At 37.5% G+C, this 22,441-nt stretch overlaps 1 protein-coding gene across 2 annotated transcripts in view; it reads left to right on the forward strand.

Annotated features, from left to right (window-relative positions):
• IL7 (interleukin 7) overlaps positions 1–15,094 on the forward strand; it is a 58,566-nt gene extending 43,472 nt beyond the window's left edge. Inside the window, 4 exon segments of one of the 2 annotated variants that reach the window (NM_001009777.1) lie at positions 6,235–6,315; positions 7,351–7,482; positions 10,583–10,636; positions 14,046–14,221. In NM_001009777.1, coding sequence (NP_001009777.1) covers positions 6,235–6,315; positions 7,351–7,482; positions 10,583–10,636; positions 14,046–14,165 — 387 coding nt within the window. In that variant the 3' untranslated portion in view covers positions 14,166–14,221. 2 annotated transcript variants of the gene reach the window in all.
• The last annotated feature ends 7,347 nt before the right edge of the window (positions 15,095–22,441 follow it).

Consider the following 22,441-nt stretch of genomic DNA (forward strand, 5'->3'; position numbering starts at 1 on the left):
AGTTTCACTTTTCAAAGTGTCCGCCAAATGAATCTTTTTATGTCATAAGATTGGGGGCATGAGTGGGTTGTAATAGTGATAATCAGAAATGGAAGAATATTTCTGTAGGGACCAAGTTCATGTTCAGAGTAGTAAGCCATGAGACTAACTCTTTCTTTTCTATGTCAAAACCCCAATCCTTAATCCCATATCTACAAAATAGAAGAAAGGAGGGAGGCATCAGTTATGTAGCTGCCAATGAGAATCATTTCAGTTCAGTTCAGTTGCTCAGTCGTGTCCGACTCTTTGCGACACCATGAGTCGCAACACACCGGGCCTCCCTGTTCATCACCATCTCCCGGAGTTCACTCAGACTAACGTCCATCAAGTCCGTGATGCCATCCAGCCATCTCATCCCTGGTCGTCCACTTCTCCTCCTGCCCCCAATCCCTCCCAGCACCAAGTCTTTTCCAATGAGTCAACTCTTCTCATGAGGTGGCCAAAGTACTGCAGTTTCAGCTTTAGCATCATTCCTTCCAAAGAAATCCCAGGGTTGATCTCCTTCAGAATGGACTGGTTGGATCTTCTTGCAGTCCAAGGGACTCTCAAGAGTCTTCTCCAACACCACATTTCAAAAGCATCACTTCTTCAGTGCTCAGCCTTCTTCACAGTCCAACTCTCACATCCATACATGACCACAAGAAAAACCATAGCCTTGACTAGACGGACCTTAGTCGGCAAAGTAATGTCTCTGCTTTTGAATATGCTATCTAGGTTGGTCATAACTTTTCTTCCAAGGAGTAAGCGTCTTAATTTCATGGCTGCAGTCACCATCTGCAGTGATTCTGGAGCCACAAAAAAATAAAGTCTGACACCGTTTCCACTGTTTCCCCATCTATTTCCCATGAAGTGATGGTACCGGATGCCATGATTTTCGTTTTCTGGATATTGAGCTTTAGGCCAACTTTTTCGCTCTCCTCTTTCACTTTCATCAAGAGGCTTTTTAGTTCCTCTTCACTTTCTGCCATAAGGGTCGTGTCATCTGCATATCTGAGGTGATTGATATTTCTCCCGTCAATCTTGATTCCAGCTTGTGTGTCTTCCAGCCCAGCGTTTCTCATGATGTACTCTGCATACAAGTTAAATAAGCAGGGTTGACAATATACAGTCTTGACATACATCTTTTCCTATTTGGAACCAGTCTGTTGTTCCATGTTCAGTTCTAACTGTTGCTTCCTGGCCTGCATACAGATTTCTCAAGAGGCAGGTCAGGTGATCTGGGATTCCCATCTCTTTCAGAATTTTCCACAGTTTATTGTGATCCACACAGTAAAAGACTTTGGCATAGTCAATAAAGCAGAAATAGATGATTTTCTGGAACTCTCTTGCTTTGTCCATGATCCAGCGGATGTTGGCAATTTGATCTCTGGTTCCTCTGCCTTTTCTAAAACCAGCTTGAATGTCGGAGTTCACGGTTCACGTATTGCTGAAGCCTGGCTTGGAGAATTTTGAGCATTACCTTACTAGTGTGTGAGATGAGTGCAATTGTGCAGTAGTTTGAGCATTCTTTGGCATTGCCTTTCTTTGGAATTGGAATGAAAACTGACCTTTTCCAGTCATGAGGCCACTGCTGAGTTTTCCAATTTGCTGGCATATTGAGTGCAGCACTTTCACAGCATCATCTTTCAGGATTTGAAACAGCTCAACTGGAATTCCATCACCTCCACTAGCTTTATTCATAGTGATGCTTTCTAAGGCCCACTTGACTTCACATTGCAGAATGTCTGGCTCTAGGTGAGTGATCATACCATCGTGATTATCCGAGTTGTAAAACTCTTTTTTGTACAGTTTTTCTGTGTATTCTTGCCACCTCTTCTTAATATCTTCTGCTTCTGTTAGGTCCATACCATTTCTGTCCTTTATCGAGCCCATCTTTGCATGAAATGTTCCCTTGGTATCTCTAATTTTCTTGAAGAGATCTCTAGTCTTTCCCATTCTGTTGTTTTCCTCTATTTCTTTGCATTGATCACTGAAGAAGGCTTTCTTATCTCTCCTTGCTAGTCTTTGGAACTCTGCATTCAGATGCTTATATCTTTCCTTTTCTCCTTTGCTTTTCACCTCTCTTCTCTTCACAGCTATTTGTAAGGCCTCCCCAGAGAGCCATTTTGCTTTCTTGCATTTCTTTTCCATGCGGATCGTTGATCCCTGTCTCCTGCACAATGTCACAAACCTCATTCCATAGTTCATAGGCACTCTATCTATCAGATCTAGACCCTTAAATCTATTTCTCACTTCCAGTGTATAATCATAAGGGATTTGATTTAGGTCATACCTGAATGGTCTAGCGGTTTTCCCTACTTTCTTCAATTTAAGTCTGAATTTGGCAATAAGATGTTCATGATCTGAGCCACAGTCAGCTCCTGAGCTTGTTTTTGTTGACTGTATAGAGCTTCTCCATCTTTGGCTGTAGAGAATATAATCAATCTGATTTCAGTGTTGACCATCTAGTGATGTCCATGTGTAGTCTTCTCTTGTGTTGTTGGAAGAGGGTGTTTGCTATGACCAGTGCATTTTCTTGGCAAAACTCTATTAGTCTTTGCCCTGCTTCATTCCGCATTCCAAGGACAAATTTGCCTGTTACTCCAGGTGTTTCTTGACTTCCTACTTTTGCATTCCAGTCCCTATAATGAAAAGGACATCTTTTTTGGGTGTTAGTTCTAAAAGGTCTTGTAGGTCTTCATAGAACCATTCAACTTCAACTTCTTCAGCATTACTGGTTGGGGCATAGACTTGGACAACTGTGATATTGAATGGTTTGCCTTGGAGATGAACAGAGATCATTCTGTCATTTTTGAGATTGCATCCAAGTACTGCATTTTGGACTCTTTTGTTGACCACGATGGCTACTCCATTTCTTCTGAGGGATTCCTGCCCGCAGTAGTAGATGTAATGGTCATCTGAGTTAAATTCACCCATTCCAGTCCATTTTAGTTCACTGATTCATAGAATGTCGACGTTCACCCTTGCCATCTCCTGTTTGACCACTTCCAATTTGCCTTGATTCATGGACCTGACATTCCAGGTTCCTATGCAATATTGCTCCTTACAGCATTGGATCTTGCTTCTATCACCAGTCACATCCACAACTGGGTATTGTTTTTGCTTTGGCTCCATCCCTTCGTTCTTTCTGTAGTTATTTCTCCTCTGATCTCCAGTAGCATATTGGGTACCTTATGACCTGGGGAGTGCCTCTTTTGGTATCCTATCATATTGCCTTTTCATACTGTTCATGGGGTTCTCAAGGCAAGAATACTGAATTGGCTTGCCATTCCCTTCTCCAGTGGGCTGTAAATAGACAGTGGTTCACTTAGAGCACATGTGACCATGAGTGTCCAACTAGAATAGGCATATCGAAGGCATGTTGGCAAAAACCACACAAAAGTGAATCTTAGGGAAAAAAAATCAAAGAAAATATACAAAGAAAAAGTGAAATAGAAATCAATTTTGTAAACAGTTAGTGTTTTTGAGGAAGGGACTGATATGAATGCAACAGAAAACTTTCCAAAATAGAAGAAAACTATGCTGCAATGAAAGAAGATGTAATTCTACATTGACATTCTAACATGTATACTATCATGTGAATTGAATCGCCAGTCTGTGTCTGATGCGGGATGCAGCATGCTTGGGGCTGGTGCATGGGGATGACCCAGAAAGATGTTATGGGGAGGGAGGTGGGAGGGGGGTTCATGTTTGGGAATGCATGTAAGAATTAAAGATTTTAAAATTTAAAAAATAAAAAACTAAAATTAAAAAATAATAAATAAATTTAAAAAAAAAAAAGAAAGAAGATGTAATTCTACAAACGGAAAGGACATTAGGTGTTTCAGGAACAACATAGATAATGTTTTTACTGGAGAATATTGAGTTCATAGTCAAGGTGATCTTGGATTGTCTCTTATTTTTCATTTCATAATAAATATGAATATTCAAATATGTCAAGATCCCTTTAATAAACTATTACTGATAAAGTAATTCTGCTATTTTCTAAATCGAAAGATGGATGTGTAAGCTTCTTTCCAACTCTATGATTCTATAAATCTTAGTCTGAACCATCTTTTTCATAGGGCTTAAATGAAAACAATTGCAGAAAGCAACTGTAGTTGTTACTCATTTATGTTTATGTTAAATTTATTCATAAAATGCAAACTAAAGTTAACTATTCAGTTATAATTGTGACTTCTATAGGAGTCAGCCTTTTATGTCAACCTTTTAAGTAACAGTTTTATCTACTGCTGCAAACATTTGACAAACAAATCACCTGGTACAACATTACCTTTCTGTATCTGCGAAAAATGAGTCTTGTTTAATACATGGAGCAGTGGCGTAACCAATATGGCTTTTCAAATATTCATGTCTCACAATTTATTAAAATGCTCAAAGAAATAGGTACTATTTTATATTATAATTTTTGGTAAATTGAAAAATGGCATACAGATTGGCTGCATATTTTTTAATCTTTTTTTTTTTTTGGAGGCATTGCATGGCAAAAACAAGGTTTTCCCAGGTGGTTCAGTGGTAAAGAATCCACCTGCCAATGCAGGAGACGTAGGTTCAATCCCTAGGTCAGAAGATCCCCTGGAGAAGGAGACGGCAACCCACTCCAGTATTCTTGCCTGGGAAATCCTATGGATAAAAGCCCCTGGCAGACTACAGTCCATGGGGTCGTGAAAGAGTTGGACATAACTTAGCAACTAAACAACAATAACATGGCAAAAACAAAATGCATGTCTTATCAGAGAGAAATGTATGAATGATTTATTGTCCTTCTTGAGGTTAAATATAAGTCAATAGGAAAATGAGAGAACGTTGGAGAACATTAATTCTCCACTATCTTTTCAGGAATGTGTATTAATATAATGGCAACATGAGGATAGTTATAGAAAATATATCTATTTGCACTTGAGGTATTTTCAGAATGACTAGGATGGTTGGTGCTAACAAATCTTGTTTATATAAGCACACTTTTACAAACATAAGAAATGATGTACAAGTGTCAAGCAATACAGCATCTGCCCTTTATATCAAATGGCACAAAAAAAAATGCAACTTTTTTTTTTTTAATCTTTGTTTTCCCATTAAGCTTGGCAGAGAACCTTGTATACTGATCTGTAGGAAGTGCTGAATGGTTAAATGAATGATTACATGTTCAGGCTGTATAATTCTTACAGGCAAAATATATAATATATATATATATTTAAAGTCAGGATAAACGCAGAGACTATTTATGCTTTTCACAGGTAAGACGACTAATCCATATTTTTCTGAGAGGCAGATGAAGATTAGAAGCCCATGATTAAATCTTGCCATTACTCCAAGTTTTGTCTGTTTCTTTGATGACAACACATAGGTTAAGATTGCTTGATAGCAGCTTTGATTATCATGGAATTGCTAGTTTGCTGGACAGAGCTAGTCCAATCCTGTGCATAAAGAATCTGAATCCTTAGGAAATTCTAATATGTCAACTGTATTCTGGATTCAGGTAATCCCCACCTTCGAAAGATAAGAAATTCCTTAGATAAGAAAAATGAGAATGTGCCAGTCTGCCTTCCCACTCCTACATGACAATACACACATTCAATCTCACTTTTTCACAGCAAAATTCTACCTCAAACATTGCCAACCAGATTAAAATGTTGTAGAATGAATTTCAACTTCACTCTGTCAAGTAAATTATTCTTAATTCCCTTTGTCACTGTTTGATTGTGTCAGGAAACTGGATCAAATAACTGCTTAAATTAATCTCAACTTCATGATTTCAAAATTTATAGTGTTTCCTATATAGTGAAAGACTCCTTTTGACCCCATGGACTGCAGTCTGCCAGGCTCCCTTGTCCATGGAATCATCCAGGCAAGAATACTGGAGTGGGTTGCCATTCCCTTCTCCCATATAGTACAACTCCTATATAGTAGAACTACTATAATAGTTACTTTCATTACCCCCTCCCAAGAACCAGTTTCTCTCATTTCTTGAATTAAGCTATGGAGTCTAGGGAAGCTCTTTTTAAGGGTTTGTATATATACTTGTTTATTCTTCAAATATAGAAAATTATTCTTCCTGCCTAGTCAGCTGAGCCAGGTTGTTTTCCTAAAAATGCACATATAAATACCAAATATCATAACATTGTTATTTTTATAATTACAACATACTAGAAAGGTCCCCAGTTTAACCATATTATTTTATATTATTTATTACAGGACAACATGATAAACTTTGATAGCAATTGCCTGAATAACGAACCTAACTTTTTTAAAAAACATTCATGTGATGATAATAAGGTAATGATAATTATTTGGAGTTTATATGTCATTTGAGCTTGATATCATAGAAGTTTATATTTCCTGTATCTGTTTATTATATTGATTATTAATGACATAGTCTTTTGGTTCTAACCTGACAATTCCCATTGATATATTGTTATATTGTGGTCTTTCATACTTTTATTTTACAAATTGCCCTATACTTATTTGACAAATATTCCTTTCAATTTTAGCATTGTGTTTTTCACCTTGAAAACAGTAGAACTGCTGAATTCAAAGATACACATCTCAGTTCTGAAACATTTATTCAGGAAAATGCTTGTCAGAATGATTGCTTGCATATACACACATAATTGATGGGCATAATTTAGTTGTACACATTTTAAAATTTTTTCTTTCAATATTTTCTTATCTTCAAATCATTACCTCCTCTATTTGGTGTAATGTTACAATTTACAGAATTTTGAATAAAAGTTTGTGTCATCTCTTTCTTCAGAAACTAGTGTGCTATTCAAGTCTTTTCAAAACTCACAATAACTGAGTTAACCTCATGGCATTTGAGTGTATCCATAAATTCCTAAAAAAAATTCCTTAAAGTATTTGAAACACTTGTTTTAGGAAAATAGGCCCTTTATTATTGCCAGTTATTCATCCATATCTCCAAAGGGGCAAATACAATAATAATAAAAATCACACATACCTTTTATTACTGCTGCTTTCAGAAGCGCTCTCCTTTAGTTATCTTGTTTAAAACTGAATAAACTTATGTGCTCACTCATAAGCGATAAGATCATACATAACAAAGAAAAGAGAGTTTAAAAAGTCATATAATCATTAAACTGAGTTCTAGGCACTTTAGGCTGTCACCTGGGAGCTAAACAGTTTCAGTTTAATTGCTCATCAGTCATGTGATTAACTGGAATAGAAGAAAAGTGGGGTGGAGGTGGGGCATTATTTGGCAATACAGTTCTGGCTTTAGGCTCTTTAGAAAAGCTTATCATTTCTTAATATTTTATTTGAACCACAGCCCTTCTGATGTTTTTTCTATAATAGGAAGCTTCATTTTTAAATCGTGCTGCTCGAAAGTTGAAGCAATTCCTTAAAATGAATATCAGTGACGATTTCAAGCTTCACCTATCAACAGTTTCACAGGGCACACTGACCCTGCTGAACTGCACCAGCAAGGTAAGCTGAGGACTATTTACTTTGGGCCAAAATATAAACTCCTCCCATGATAGGATACTATTATTCTCTGATGATCATAAGCATTAGCAGGGAAATCCAAGTGCTTATAAGAAAACTAAAATGCATTTACTCAATTCTAGAAGAGGAAAATTTCAACTTGTAAAGTACCTATTCCTCTTTTGACTAGGGCAAAGAAATCATTTATAAAAGGGGACTAAAAATAAAAAAGGGTAACACTGTAAATCAACTATACTTCAATTAAAAAAGGAAAACAAATCAATGAAAGAAAATAATAAATAGTACTGCCATGGGCTTCCCTCATAGTTCAGTTGGTAAAGAATCTGCCTTCAATTCAGGAGACCCTGGTTTGATTCCTGGGCTGGGAAGATCCACTGGAAAAGGGATAGGCTACCCACTCCAGTATTCTGGCCTGGAGAATTCCATGGACTGCCTAATTCATGGGTTCACAAAGATCGGACACAACTGAGCAGCTTTCACTTCACATTGCCATAGTAACTTTCAAGGAGGCTAGTGATAAGTTGGACGAGGATGGTAAATTTTTATTTCTAGAATATCTTAATTTTAATCCATTTATGTACATATTTGTAAGAACTCAGAACCTATAAAAATTCATCAAACATTTAACAAATATCTTTTTATATAAAATTTGAGTGTATTTATGTCCAACAATTTTCAGTTTTTTTGCCTCAATAATTTTGATAAGTACAGGGCTAATTTTTTCTACTTCTCTATTAGCAGTTATGAAATATAAGCAATAAAACAAAATTTGGAAGACATTATCTTGGGACTAGATAACAATTTCTTCACCTGCAAAGTGGAGAAAAATGTAGTATCTGCATTATAGGATGCTGAAAAGGTTAAGTGTTAAAGGATATAATGCATATAGCATGCATGCATGAGAGCTCAGTCATGTTCAACTCTTTGCAACCCCATGCACTGTTGCTTGCCAGGCTCCTCTATCCATGGGATTATCCCATCAAGAACACTGGAGTGGGTTGCCATTTCCTCCTCTAAGGGGTCTTCCTGATCCAGGGATCAAACCCGTATCCCCTGCATTGCAGGTGGATTCTTAACCACTGAGCCATCTGGGATGCCTGCTTTATACTAAAAAGCTTCAATAAATTTTTATTATTACTTTACTCTTTCTTTAGGAATTTTACCAGCTGCTATATAAAGCCAAAATATATATTTAAAAAATTAATCTTATATTTAACAGTTTTATGATAGAAAAAGGATTGTTTTTTAAAAAAATTTAGTACCAGTAGTTGCCCACAGAAGGTAAAATGTCATGATTGTCCTTGAGCCCTACAGACAGTGATGAAAATACATGTTGGACCTTAATAAGTTGGACTATTTCATTTATCATCATGGTTATTTACTTCATGCAAGCCAGCCTCCTCCTGGTGGTGTTTTTGCCAAGCTTATTTCCAATCTTGTCCCCTTACTCATGTTAATTTCTTATATAGAATTTCTTCTGTTCTGTTTTCTATATACTTGATCTCTCCTGTTCTATCTATACATCCTTCAAGGCAAAGTTTAAGATTCATGAAGAGCTTATATTTCAGCTCTTAATCCTTACTTATAACAAATGATTTAAAGTACAGTCAGCAGGAAGAGAGGGAAGGACTAATTGAGAAAGTAATACTGACATACATATACACTATCATGTGTAAAACTGGTAATTAGTGGAAAGCATCGATACAACACAGGGAGCCCAAGTCTGGCACTCCGTGATGACCTAGAAGGGTGGGATGGGAAGGGGTAGGGAGGCTTCTGAGAGAGGGGATATATATAAATACTTATATATATATATATATATATATATATATATATATGACTGATTCACGTTGTTTGGCAGAAACTGATACAACATTGTAAAGCAATTATTCTACACTTAAAAAACAAAAAAATAAGGAGGATGACATAAAAAAAGTACAGTCAGCCTGTCATATCCATTGGTTCTGCATTCTCTTATTCAACCAACTGTAGATCAAAAATATTCAACAAAAAAAAAAATTTCAGAAACTTCCAAAAAGCAAAACTTAAAATCTGTCAAGACACATTTACAACTATTTATGCAACACCTACATTGTGTTTACAACTACTTACATAGCATTTACATTGTACTAGGTATTATAAGTAATCTAGAGATGATTTAAAGTCTACAGGAGGATGTGCCTGGTTATAAGCAAATTCAATGCTATTTTATATACGGAACTTGAGCATCTGTCCTTGGATTTTGGTATCCACCACGGTCCCAGAACCAATCCCCCTACAAATACAGAAGGGTTACTGTACTATCTTATGCAGGAATGAGAAGTTCATTTCATGTTGCTTACAAATGCAATTGCTTAGTAATGCCTTATGTTGAGTATAAGTTTCAAAGCAAACTAGCAATGTCACCTCTTGGAATAGGAAGGGTTAAAGGTCATAGGTATGCTATATGTTTGCAATTCTTTCTCTTGTGTGAGGAACTTTGCATGGATCACCATGTTCCAAAATCATCTAATTTTAGAGAGAGAAATAACACGAAAATTTAAATCTTGATATTAAAATGGTTACAAAATTAACTGATACAATCCACTTTTTTCTTGTAATGAGAAGACAAGATATTAAAGATGGTTAACTACACTGCATTTTCTTCATGAGTCAGGCATGCTACAAGCTTTTTATTGTTGTGTATTTCATCTTGCTTCTGATGGGTAAAGTTTAATAAAATTTATGGTTAGGATTTAACAACTTAGTGCAATATCATTTTCATGTTGACTGAAATTCTAGTTTTGTCTGTTAGTATACCCTTCCATGTTTGTTTTTCAGATCTCACAGCAATTAATACAGTGCTGGACACATGTGCAAAATAATGAGTCTAGGTTATTTGGAGGACTAACCTTTCTTGTTTCTCCCTTTTCTCTGATATTTCATAATATTTCTAAATGAAATTAATATTCTGCCATACTAACAATTTAGATTCTCAAGTAGATTACAGAGCTGAAGGTAATATGAAATTTAGCAGTTATAATAATGGAAGGAGTAATTAAGGACTAATAATCAGTATTATAAATATGACTTTGTTTTTAAGGGTAAAGGAAGAAAACCACCTTCCCTGGGTGAAGCTCAACCCACTAAGAATTTGGTAAGAGTTACCACACCCTCCAGATGTTTGCCTTCAACAGCTTGAAATAACTCCAGCATCCTGATACAGCTCAGCCCTGTTAAGGAAACAACAAAGCAGAAGTCCTCATACATGACAAGCTTTCAAAATAAATGAATCAGGAGGGCCGTAAGGCCAGGCCTCAGAGCAGCGCTCTGTAACCTTTGGGTGGTGGGCTGGAGCCAGTGTGCACCTCTCTTCCCAACTCCATGTTCTATGTTGTCGTTTTAGTAGTTTGGTACTGTCTACAGGCATGAGGGGGCTTCTTAGGTGACATTAGTGGTAAAGAACCTGCCTGCCAATGCAGGAGACGAGACGTGGGTTCAATCCCTGGGTCAGGAAGACCCCCTGGAAGAGGGCATGGCAGCCCACTTTAGGTTCTTGCCTGAAGAATCCCATGGACAGAGGAGCCTGGCAGGCCACAGTCCCTGAGGTCGCAAGAGTTGGACACGACTAACAGCTTGTGCGCACACATGGGCTGGAGACCATGCAAACTGGCAGAGGCCAATGTGAAGGCAAACATCTTTTCTATCAGCTTTTCGCTCAACAATTTCTGAATGTTTCTCTTTGAATTGTTTCCTTTTATAAATTGTTGGTTTTGAAAATAGTCATTATAATATTGGTAAAGTGAGATACCACTTAGAAATTGGACCTCTTTAAACTGCATTTTTAAAAACCACTATTTTAAAATTAAAGAAGCTAGGGAAAATGTCAGAGCATTGATTTTTTAAAAAAGAAAATTAAAACCTCAATAGGTAATAGGCAAAGGACATGACCAAACTATATAGAAAAAAATAAAATAGAAAACAAGATACAAATAAAAAAAGTGACCTTAGTAAAGAAATGCATATTAAAAATGAGGACCCTTTTTAAATCTATTTTACTCGTACAGATTATACAATATATTAGTGTTGTTTTGTTGCTAAGTCATCTGCCAGTCTCCTCTGTCCATGGGATCTCCCAGGCAAGAATACTGGAGTGGGTTGTCATTTCTTTCTGCAGGGGATCTTCTTGACCCAGGAACTGAATTCATGTCTCCTTCATTGGCAGGCAGATTCTTTACTACTGAGCCACCAGGGAAGCCCATACACTATATACTGTATATGTGTAATAGTACATGAATACTCTATATCATATGTACACACATTCTATTAGATTGTTACACAAAATTATATAGCAATGTGCAAAATATTTATGAATGAAAAAGAATATTTCACTAAATGTGACAATAATATATTAACTAGAATGAGGCATGGAAAAATACACACACCTGGTTCATGACAGCAATAGATTATTTTTTCACATTTCCATTATTACGTTATTTGACCACTCTGTGCGTGTTAGTCATCAGTCGTGTCTGACTCTGTGTCTCGATGGACTGTAGCCCCACTAGGCTCCTATGTACATGGAATTTTACAGGCAAGGTTACTGGAGTGGGTTGCCATTCCCTTCTCCAGGAGATCTTCTCAGCCCAGGATAGGAGTATGGAAATCCCTTACTCCTCTTAGAGAAGCAGAGTGAGTCTGTACACCCTGACACTCAGGAAGCCCTAGGTATTCCAACTTAAAGTGGAATAGTTGAAATGAGTAGTATCAATATACGGAGTGCTTCTGGCTAAGGGAATTTGGAAAGAAAGTTTAGAAAAAGGAGATAACACCTGTGTGCCTGAAATTACAGACATAAAATCATATTTGTCTTTTTAATGAATGTTTAGTCTTGGTCTACGTAGAAAAGTCATGAAATGTTCATGTCTATGTATTTCAAGTCTGCTAGTCACATAAACTTCAGTTTATACTTTTTAAAGATATTTTGGTATATGACTTTTTTACTTTACTTCCTCACACCCCTCGCTCTCTGTTCTGTACAGGAATCTTGCATCCAAACCCTGAGACATTAGTTAATTCTGAGACATTAATTCACTTCTCAGACATCCAGAGTCCACATCTCAGGGACTAACAAAAATATAACTGAGGATACGCAGAGCTGCTCTCTTTATATCTATTACATCTGAGGTGTCTCTTTCTCCACTTCCTGTAGGTTGTACAGGTAGCCCTTTTGAAGATTTTTGACATAGCCATCTTCTTGGTCTTCTGACTTTCAAAATAAAGTCATATTCCCTGCCTCAAAAAAAAAAAAAAAAGTTCTGGGATCCTCAATACAAAGAATATTAGAAATCCTCCTTCATATTTACCTTTGAAATCTGTCCTCTAATCTTTTAAATGAATTAAGAGTATGTGTTAGTGTTACTAAATATATAATTGAAAGAAATCTGAATGTGACCAAACTAAAAATAGGACAAACAAGCTCAAGACCCAATCTATTACATTTACTTGATTATGTGACCATGGCAGATTACTTACCCTGTTTGCATCTCAGTTTCCTCAAATGTGAAAGGTGAAATCATCAATTTTATAGTTACTAAGTAGATGAAATAATATATGTATAGCACTGAGCACAGTACCTGACCTAGAAAACACCTAATAATTGGTTGTTATTGAAATGAAGAAATTACCCTGTAGTAATTCACTTCTCAGGCATCCAGAGTCCACATCTCTGGGACTCATGAAAATATAACTGAGGGTACGCACAGCCACTCTCTTCTACGTATGTTACATATCAGGTGTCTCTTTCTCCACTTTCTGTAGGTTGTACAGGTAGCCCATTTGAAGATTTCTGACAGAGTAGGAAAGCTAGCTTATGAGGCAGGCATCTTCCATTCTCTAGTGAAGACTAGGGAACAAACTTAATTGGGATATATATATATATTAATAAGGATATATCCTTACTAATCATCTTTGCCAAAATAAACTGAATATTTTCAGTATTATTTCTTCCATAAAAATATTTTTCCATTGGAAAAAAAAAACTCAGCTGAATAATGTACAGATTTGTCTCACAAAAGTTTAAACAGTGCTCTTATGTCCACTTATGTTGCACTGGTAAAAATGGTGGCCACCTGACATAGCTCTTTAATCCTAAATTTTAAATCATAACAACCTTGTATATCCTACACATCAATGACTGCAGCTAGGAACCATAATTTTTAAAAATGTCATTCAATGTTCTCCTTTTTTAAAGATTCTTTTGATGTGGACCATTTTTTAAATTTGCTACAATAATGCTTTTATGTTTTGGTTTTTTGGCCACAAGCTAAGGATCCTACAAGGCTTGTAGGATCTTAGCTCCGTAACCAGGGATTGAACCAGTACACCCTATACTAGAAGGCAAAGTCTTAACCACTGGGACTACCAGGGAAGTCCCAAGATTCTTCTTTTTAATTACGAAATTGTTAGTATAACCTAGTATAGTGGAAACAGATTGAATGTTTTGCAATGTGTCTTTTTACTAAAATGTGAACTTAAAACCTTTTTTTTTTTATATATTTCTCTAGGAAGAGAATAAATCTTTAAAGGAACAGAGAAAACAGAATGACCTGTGTTTCCTAAAGATACTACTACAAAAGATAAAAACTTGTTGGAATAAAATTTTGAGGGGCATTACAGAACATTGAAAATATGGAGTAGCAATATAAAACCTTGAGCTTTATTTGTATCCTCCAAGAATCTATCTGCTCATGCAATTTTTGAGGGCAGAATGCCTCCTGGAAGTTACTGAATGCATCCTGGTTAAAACAGATTACAGCAACTGAGAAATCCTTACTGTAGTACCAGATGATGGACCTAAACAATGGAAACCAAATGCTGCAATCAACAAAACTATTTCACACGTATGAGGACATATATTAATTCGTATTAATTCTGAACAGTTTAAGACAATCCATGTAAGGTATTAGTTGCAATAATATTTTTTAAATGTGTTTAAAATCTTCAGAAGATATATAAAAGATTTATAAATTCTGTGAAGTATATAAAGGTTATGAGGGTTAAAAATTAACATTTCATTATTACCAAAATATATAGTTTTATGCCCATTATGCATCAGTATACTGCAATGAGAGTGGAAACTGCTGTCGTCTGTGCTGGAAATGTTTCAGAGTTAACAGTGAGATATGGATAAGGCCCATGAGAATGAGTCATGTAAAGAAGCCGTAGCATAAAGGAATCCAAGATGATTGAAAGATATTAAGAGATGTAGTTAGACATGAATGTATAATACAGTGCCTTTGATAAATGATACTATAGATGTTTTAAAATTAAAATAAAGAACAGTTTCACAAAACAGAAAGTCACCTGATCTAAGGATGCTAAACCATAGCACTGGGTTACTTTTGTCATTTATGTGTAATAAAATTTGTCTACATGAGTTTGCAATTTGGGAAGTATATTTTTAAGAGAATAATATATGTTGGCCTTTTAATTAATGGAATGTGTATATTTAATTTTGACACAGTATCTGTATATAAAAATATTTTCATACAGTATTACAATTGCTTACTTTGGATAACATTTCTCCTTTGATAATAAATGACCTATGTATTAACACTGTCAGATTCACTTAATTAATCCCAACAAGATTTTTTTTTTGGTCAAGCCATGTGGCTTATGGGATCTTAGTTCCCCCATGAGGGACTGAACCTGGGCTCCCTGCAGTGGAACTGCAGAGTCCAAACCACTGGGTCACCAGGCAAGTCCTTCAAAAGAATTTTTTAAGCCCAAGATTTTTAATACTGCACCATTATTTGACTTTTCACATCCATTGAAATATAATCTTTAATCTCTTAACTATCAAGAATGTACATGAGACTAGGACCCCCAAACTACGTAAGAATAGGAACACTACTTTACTCCCTGTTTTTGTCACGGCCTGAAAACTAGCTTATGAGGCAGGCATCTTCCATTCTTAAAAGTGAAGACTATTGGCAAATCCTTCTAAGCTTAGATTTGCCAATAGTCTTCACTTACAAATGGAATTGAAAACACTATTCTAGGCAGATCAAGTCTTCTAAAATAGCCACTGTGGTCTCATCATCACCTGCGTCAGAGCTGACTGACTTATTTAACCTACAGACAGTGCTCAGGTGCCATCCTCAATGTGTGGAGGTAAGACCTTCCTCTCAGTTCACGTCTGTCTCTCAGCTTCTCTTTCTCTTCTCTTTCTGTTGTGTCCCCAATTCACACACAGTTTCCTCCTCACTGGTGCAGACGGTTGTATTGAGTTGTACACAGAGTTGTACAGAGTCACTGATTATCTCAGTAATGAGGCAGTGAGCCAACTAGGTTTTCTCTTTGGTTTTTTATTAATTCCAGAAAAGGGAGTTTACTAACACTTTTTGGGAGCAACTGATTCTTCACCAAGCTTTTCCTTCAGACAGACTTTTCAAAGAAGGCTATGTTTCCTCCCACCACAAAATAGGTCAACTATGTGCCACACCTCCACCCTGACGAACTGGTGCTGTTGGTAAACCATCAGCTATGAAGAGAGGACATTTTAAGTTTCTAAAGGGAAACTCTTAAAATGTGTTCTTGAAAGTGTTTCCATGAAGGCTGTCTATAATGTTCCTAACAGGGCTGAGATTGTGACAAAATAAGGAGCGATTATTTAAAAATACTTCATTAAAAATTATTAAAATTTTCCTTTTTATTTTAACTACTGACTTTCATTTTTATCATTTGTTTATGATAGAATTGAATTGTACAGAAAACTCACATCCCAAAATTCTTATTCAGCATAGTGTGAAATTCATGGAAAAAACCACCAGGCTTTTATGACTGTATTTCTATTTCCTAGCTACTAGCAAGGTAAGTAAAGACATGGCAGATTGGTTAGTAATGATCTTGGATACTACATTTTTTATTATTTCTATCACCTAATTAGACTTGTTTTATTTCAATGGACACTGTCTTTCAGATATGTATGTGGATGCCTTAAATCAGCACTTTTTAAAGACTGTCACAAGAAACCCTCTATAGATTTAAAAAAAAAAACAAAACCCTGAGTTCTGAGATCAGATAATTTTCTCTTGGAGATTCAAAATTCACATATTAAAAGCTCTGTAAACTCATAAAGTGTTTTTAAAAGTTTAACATCAAGATAGCATTTCCAAAATTGATTACAGAACACTTTTATGTAAAAACCACTAACCTAGCACACTTGGAAGAATATTGCTTTGTACAAAGAGACTCGGTTAAGAGTCTTTTAAAACAAGCTCTAAAGGAATTTGGTGAAGTAAGAGATTTTCCTTTCAGGATTAAGGAGGAGCCACCCCGTGCCTGAGGCCAGGGGCAGCGGCTGGGAGGAACAACCCAGTATCCAAGGAGCGGTGGCTGCACAGGTGCAGGAGGGCCTAGAGGAGCTATCTCACGTTGAAGGTCAGGAAGGGCGGCAGTGAGGAGATACCCCTCATCCAAGCTAAGGAGCAGCGGCTGTGTTTTGCTGGAGCAGCCGTGAAGAGATACACCACGCCCAAGGTAAGAGAAACCCAAGTAAGATGGTAGGTGTTACAAGAGGGCATCAGAGGGCAGACACACTGAAACCATACTCACAGAAAACTAGTCAATTTAATCACACTAGGACCACAGCCTTGTCTAACTCAATGAAACTAAGCATGCCCGCAGGGCAACCCAAGACGGGCGGGTCATGGTGGAGAGGTCTGACAGAACATGGTCCACTGGAGAAGGGAATGGCAAACCATTTCAGTATTCTTGCCTTGAGAACCCCATGAAAAGAAAGATGCTGGGAGGGATTGGGAGCAGGAGGAGAAGGGGACGACAGAGGATGAGATGGCTGGATGGCATCACTGACTCAATGGACGTGAGTCTGAGTGAACTCCGGGAGTTAGTGATGGACAGGGAGGCCTGGCATGCTTCGATTCACGGGGTCGCAAAGAGTCGGACACGACTGAGCAACTGAACTGAACTGAACTGATCACAACTGGACGTGTTCTCTTTAGGCCATCCTTTCATTTAGTCAGTTTAAGAAGGACATTTCATCAAATCTAATGTAAATTTTTCTGTGGAAACACACATCCTCTATGCTAATTCAGATGGTCTTTATGGTACTCTATCCATGAAATCTTCATGCTTTTAGTCATTATGGTCTTACTCCTTAGGAAGTTCTTCCAAATTCTATCAGCTGTAAATAAAAATCATGTTTTCCATGAAGGTAAAAATTTCTAAAATCTCACTTTTTAAAATTCTTCATTTATCTTCAGCACAGTCCCAGTAACTAAAATTCCACCAGGCTTTACTTTTTGAGGTATTATGAAAAAACAAGTATAATGTATTTGCTTTTGTAAACTATCTATTGCTCCACTTCCATCATCACAAAATTTGGGCACATATTTCCAAGAGGTTTTTCATTCTACTGTCACTTAAAATCTTTGCACTAGATTAATACTAACAGTTATCAACAAATTTCTACATAGAACATTTCACTTCAGTTTTCAAATTTGCTACTTTGAAGGCTATACAATGGAATATTTCTCAGTCATAAAATGGAACAAATTTGAGTCAGTTGAACTGAGGTGGACAAACCTAGACCCTGTTACACAGAGTGAAGTAAGTCCAAAAGAGAAAAATAAGTATTGTGTATTAATGCATATATATGGAATCTAGAAAAATGCTACTGATCAACCCATTTGCAGGGCAGGAATAGTGTCACAGACATAGAGATAGGACTTGAGGAAACAGAGGGGAAAGGAGAGGGTAGGAAGGATTGAGAAAACAACATTGAAATTTATACATTACCATATGTAAAGAGGGCTTTCCTTGTGGCTGGGCTTCCCTTGTGGCTCAGCTGGTAAAGAATCTGCCTGCAAATGCAGGAGACCTGGGTTCAGTCCCTAGGTAGGGGCGATCCCCTGGAGAAGGGAAAGGCTACCCACTCCAGTATTCTGGCCTGGAGAATTCCATGGACTGTATAGTTTATGGGGTCACAAAGATTGGAAGCAACTGAGCAACTTTCACTTTCACCTTCATATGTAAAATAGCTAGCTAGTGGTAAGTTACTGTGTAACCCAGGGAGCCCAGCCTGGTGCTCTGTGAGGATTTAGAGAGGATGTGCTGGGGGTGGGTTGGGAGGGAGGCTTAAAAGGAGGGGATATATGTATACTTATGGCTGATTCACATTGTTGTACAGCAGAAACCTACACAAAGCAATTATCCTCCAATTTAAAAAAATGTTCTAAATGAAGGCTATTACAAATATAACCAAATACGTTTTCTAAATATGTCAGCCATTCCCTGACATATGCACACCTGCTGTAAGGGAGTCTGTACCAGCCATGACTTCTGCTAAGGGTTCTTAGCCCTGTGAAGTCATGCTTCTCAACCTGACCAACAGGGCCCTTTAGGGCATCTACCCAAAGTACAGTTAACTGAGAAACTAACGATCTGTGATAAATGTCACACAGCTTGAGAAAATGAACTAGTTTAGGTGCCCTGTTCCAGAAGTTTGAGCCACAATCTCAAATAAATTTACCCAAAGTAAGGCTGAAATAGAATGTTTTAAGGTTTTATTAAGTTGAGAACTGGCAAATTGAAGGAATGGGGGAACAAAGAAGTACATAGTAGTGAGTGAAGGAGATACACAATTAGAGAATGGACAGATGAGTAAGAGAAGCATAGAGCCTGGCAGAGGGACCAACCCTTACAGCTTCCTCAGGACCTAAAGACATTCCAGTTCTAATCCACATGCTTCTTTTACTAATCTTCCATCCTTCTTTTCATGGTGTCTTAGAAGGATATCTTGTCCATTATACTTGAAGGTTATATTGAGATGATTTTACATGGATGAATGAGAAAATAAGAATGAAAGGTAAGTTTATGAATATCAGGTACTATATTAGGAAGGGAAACTTAATGACTAGACCATCCAGGTAGGACCTAAATCAAATCCCTTATGATTATACAGTGGAAGTAACAAACAGATACAAGGGATTAGATATGACAGAGTGCCTGGAGATCTATGGATAGAGGGTCGTGACATTATACAGGAGGCAGTGATCAAGACCAGCCCCAAGGAAAAGAAATGCAAAAAGGCAAAATGGTCGTCAGAGGAGGCCTCACAAATAGCTGAGAAAAGAACAGAAGCGAAAGGCAAAGGAGAAAAGGAAAGATATACCCATCTGAATGCAGAGTTCCAAAGAATAGCAAGGAGAGATAAGAAAGCTTTCCGCAGTGATTAGTGCAAAAATATAGAGGAAAACAATAGAATGGGAAAGACTAGAGATTTCTTCAAGAAAATCAGAGATATCAAGGGAATATTTCATGCAAGGATGGGCACAATTATGGACAGAAATGGTATGGACTTAACAGAAGCAGAAGATATTAAGAAGAGGGGGCAAGAATACACAGAAGAACTATACAAAAAAGATCTTCATGACCCAGATAATCACGATGGTGTGATCACTCACCTAGAGCCAGATATCCTGGAATGTGAAGTCAAGTGGGCCTTAGGAAGCATCACTATGAATAGAGCTAGTGGAGGTGATGGAATTCCAGTTGAGCTATTTTAAATCCTGGAAGATGATGCTGTGAAAGTGCTGCACTCAATATGCCAGCAATTTTGGAAAACTCAGCAGTGGCCGCAGGACTGGAAAAGGTCAGTTTTCATTTCAATCCCACAGAAAGGCAATGCCAAAGAATGCTCAAACTGCTGCACAATTGCACTCATCTCACAACTAGCAAAGTAATGCTCAAAATTCTCCAAGCCAGGCTTCAACAGTACGTGAACCGTGAACTTCCAGATTTCAAGCTGGATTTAGAAAAAGCAGAGGAACCAGAGATCAAATTGCCAACATCTGTTGGATCATTAAAAAAGCAAGAGAGTTCCAGAAAACCATCTACTTCTGCTCTACTGACTACACAAAAGCCTTTGACTGTGTGGATCACAAGAAACTGTGGAAAAATTCTTAAGGGGATGGGAATACCAGACCACCTGACCTGCCTCCTGAGAAATCTGTTTGTAGGTCAAGAAGCAACAGTTAGAACTGGACATGGAACAACAGACTGGTTCCAAATCATGAAAGGAGTACATCAAGGCTGCATATTGTCACCCTGCTTATTTAACTTATATGCAGAGTACATCATGAGAAATGCCAGGCCAGATGAAGTACAAGCTGGAATCAAGACTGCCGGGAGAAATATGCAGATGACACCACCCTTACAGCAGAAAGTGAAGAAGAACTAAAGAGCCTCTTGATGAAAGTGAAAGAGGAGAGTGAAAAAGTTGGTTTAAAACTCAACATTCAGAAAACTAAGATCATAGCATCCAGTCCCATCACTTCATGGCAAATAAATGAGGAAAAAAATGGACACAGTGACAGACTACTTTTTTGGGCTCCAAAATCACTGCAGATGGTGACTGCAGACATGAAATTAAAAGACAGTTGTTCCTTGGAAGAAAAGCTATGATCAATCTAGACAGCATATGAAAAAGCAGAAATACTACTTTGACAACAAAGATTCATCTAGTCAAAGCTATGGTTTTTCCAGTAGTCATGTATGGATATGATAGTCGGACTATAAAGAAAGCTGAGCACCAAAGAATTGATACTTTTGAACTGTGGTGTTGGAGAAGAATCTTGAGAGTCCCTTGGACCACAAGGAGATCCAACCAATTTATCCTAAAGGAAATCAGTCCTGAATATTCATTGGAGGGACTGATGCTGAAGCTGAAACTCCAAGACTTTGGCCACCTGATGCAAAGAACTGACTCACTAGAAAAGACTCTGATGCTGGGAAAGATTGAAGGTGGAGCAAGATGGGGACGACAGAGGATAAGATGGTTGGATGGCATCACCGACTCAATGGACATGAGTTTGAGTGAGCTCGGCGAGTTGGTGATGGACAAGGAAGCCTGGCGTGCTGCAGTCCATGGGGTCACAAAGAGTCTAACATGACTGAGTGACTGAACTGCACTGAAACTTAATGATTAAACTTTGCTTCCCCAAGTAGGAGAAAATAGTTGAGTCAATAAGGAAATCAGGCTTCAACTTTATAAGGAAGTCTTGCAAAATGAAGAAACTATTCCTTCTGTGTTATACTCAGGTGGGGTTGGAAAGTTTCTGTTTGTTTCAACTGCAACGTGTATCAGTTAATTCTTTTCCTGAAAGTCAAATGTTAAGGGAATTTTAAAAAGTTTATGTGACATTTTAGGGTAGAATGTGTAACAACTTTACCTTTTATTTCTAATTAAGGGCTGTGTGTGCCTGCTGTTGCTTCAGTCCTGACTCTTTGCAACTCTATGGACTGTAGCCCACCAGGCTCTTATGTCCTTGGGATTCTCCAGGCAAGACCACTGGAGTGGATTGCCATGCCCTTCTTCAGGGGATGTTCCCGACCCAGGGATCGAACACACATCTGCCTGTGTCTCCTGCACTGCAGGTGGATTCTTTACCCACTAAGCCACCGGGAAAACCCACAGAACACATACTCAGAGCCAAAGAACACATTCAGATTATACGTTTAAGCCAGATCACATCACTCCCTATTCCTGTAAGTAAGCCAAAACCATTTTAGTGGCCTCCACAGCATGAACAATCTGGAGCTTTAGGTTTCTAATCTGTTCTTTGCTCACACCATTCCACAGTTACAGGGTCCTACCTTACAGCCTTTGTCCTTTTTTATCTTCTGCATGAAATCTCTTTTCTCTGCTGTCCACCTACATAATTCAGTATATTAAATACTCATAACACAGAGCACTTAAACCCAGTAAACAATTTCAACAGAGTAAACAAAAAGAATAACCAATAAGGGCTCAGCCCTCTGTATGCTATATGCTCAAATGTCACTTTCTCATGCCATTATCCCTCAAACCCTACTTAAAACTGTGACCCACTTCCACTCTCCAACAAGTCTCATTCTAACCACTTCTTCCCCACTTTTT

Source organism: Ovis aries, chromosome 9 (assembly GCF_016772045.2).
Source record: "Ovis aries strain OAR_USU_Benz2616 breed Rambouillet chromosome 9, ARS-UI_Ramb_v3.0, whole genome shotgun sequence".
NCBI lineage: Eukaryota > Metazoa > Chordata > Mammalia > Artiodactyla > Bovidae > Ovis > Ovis aries.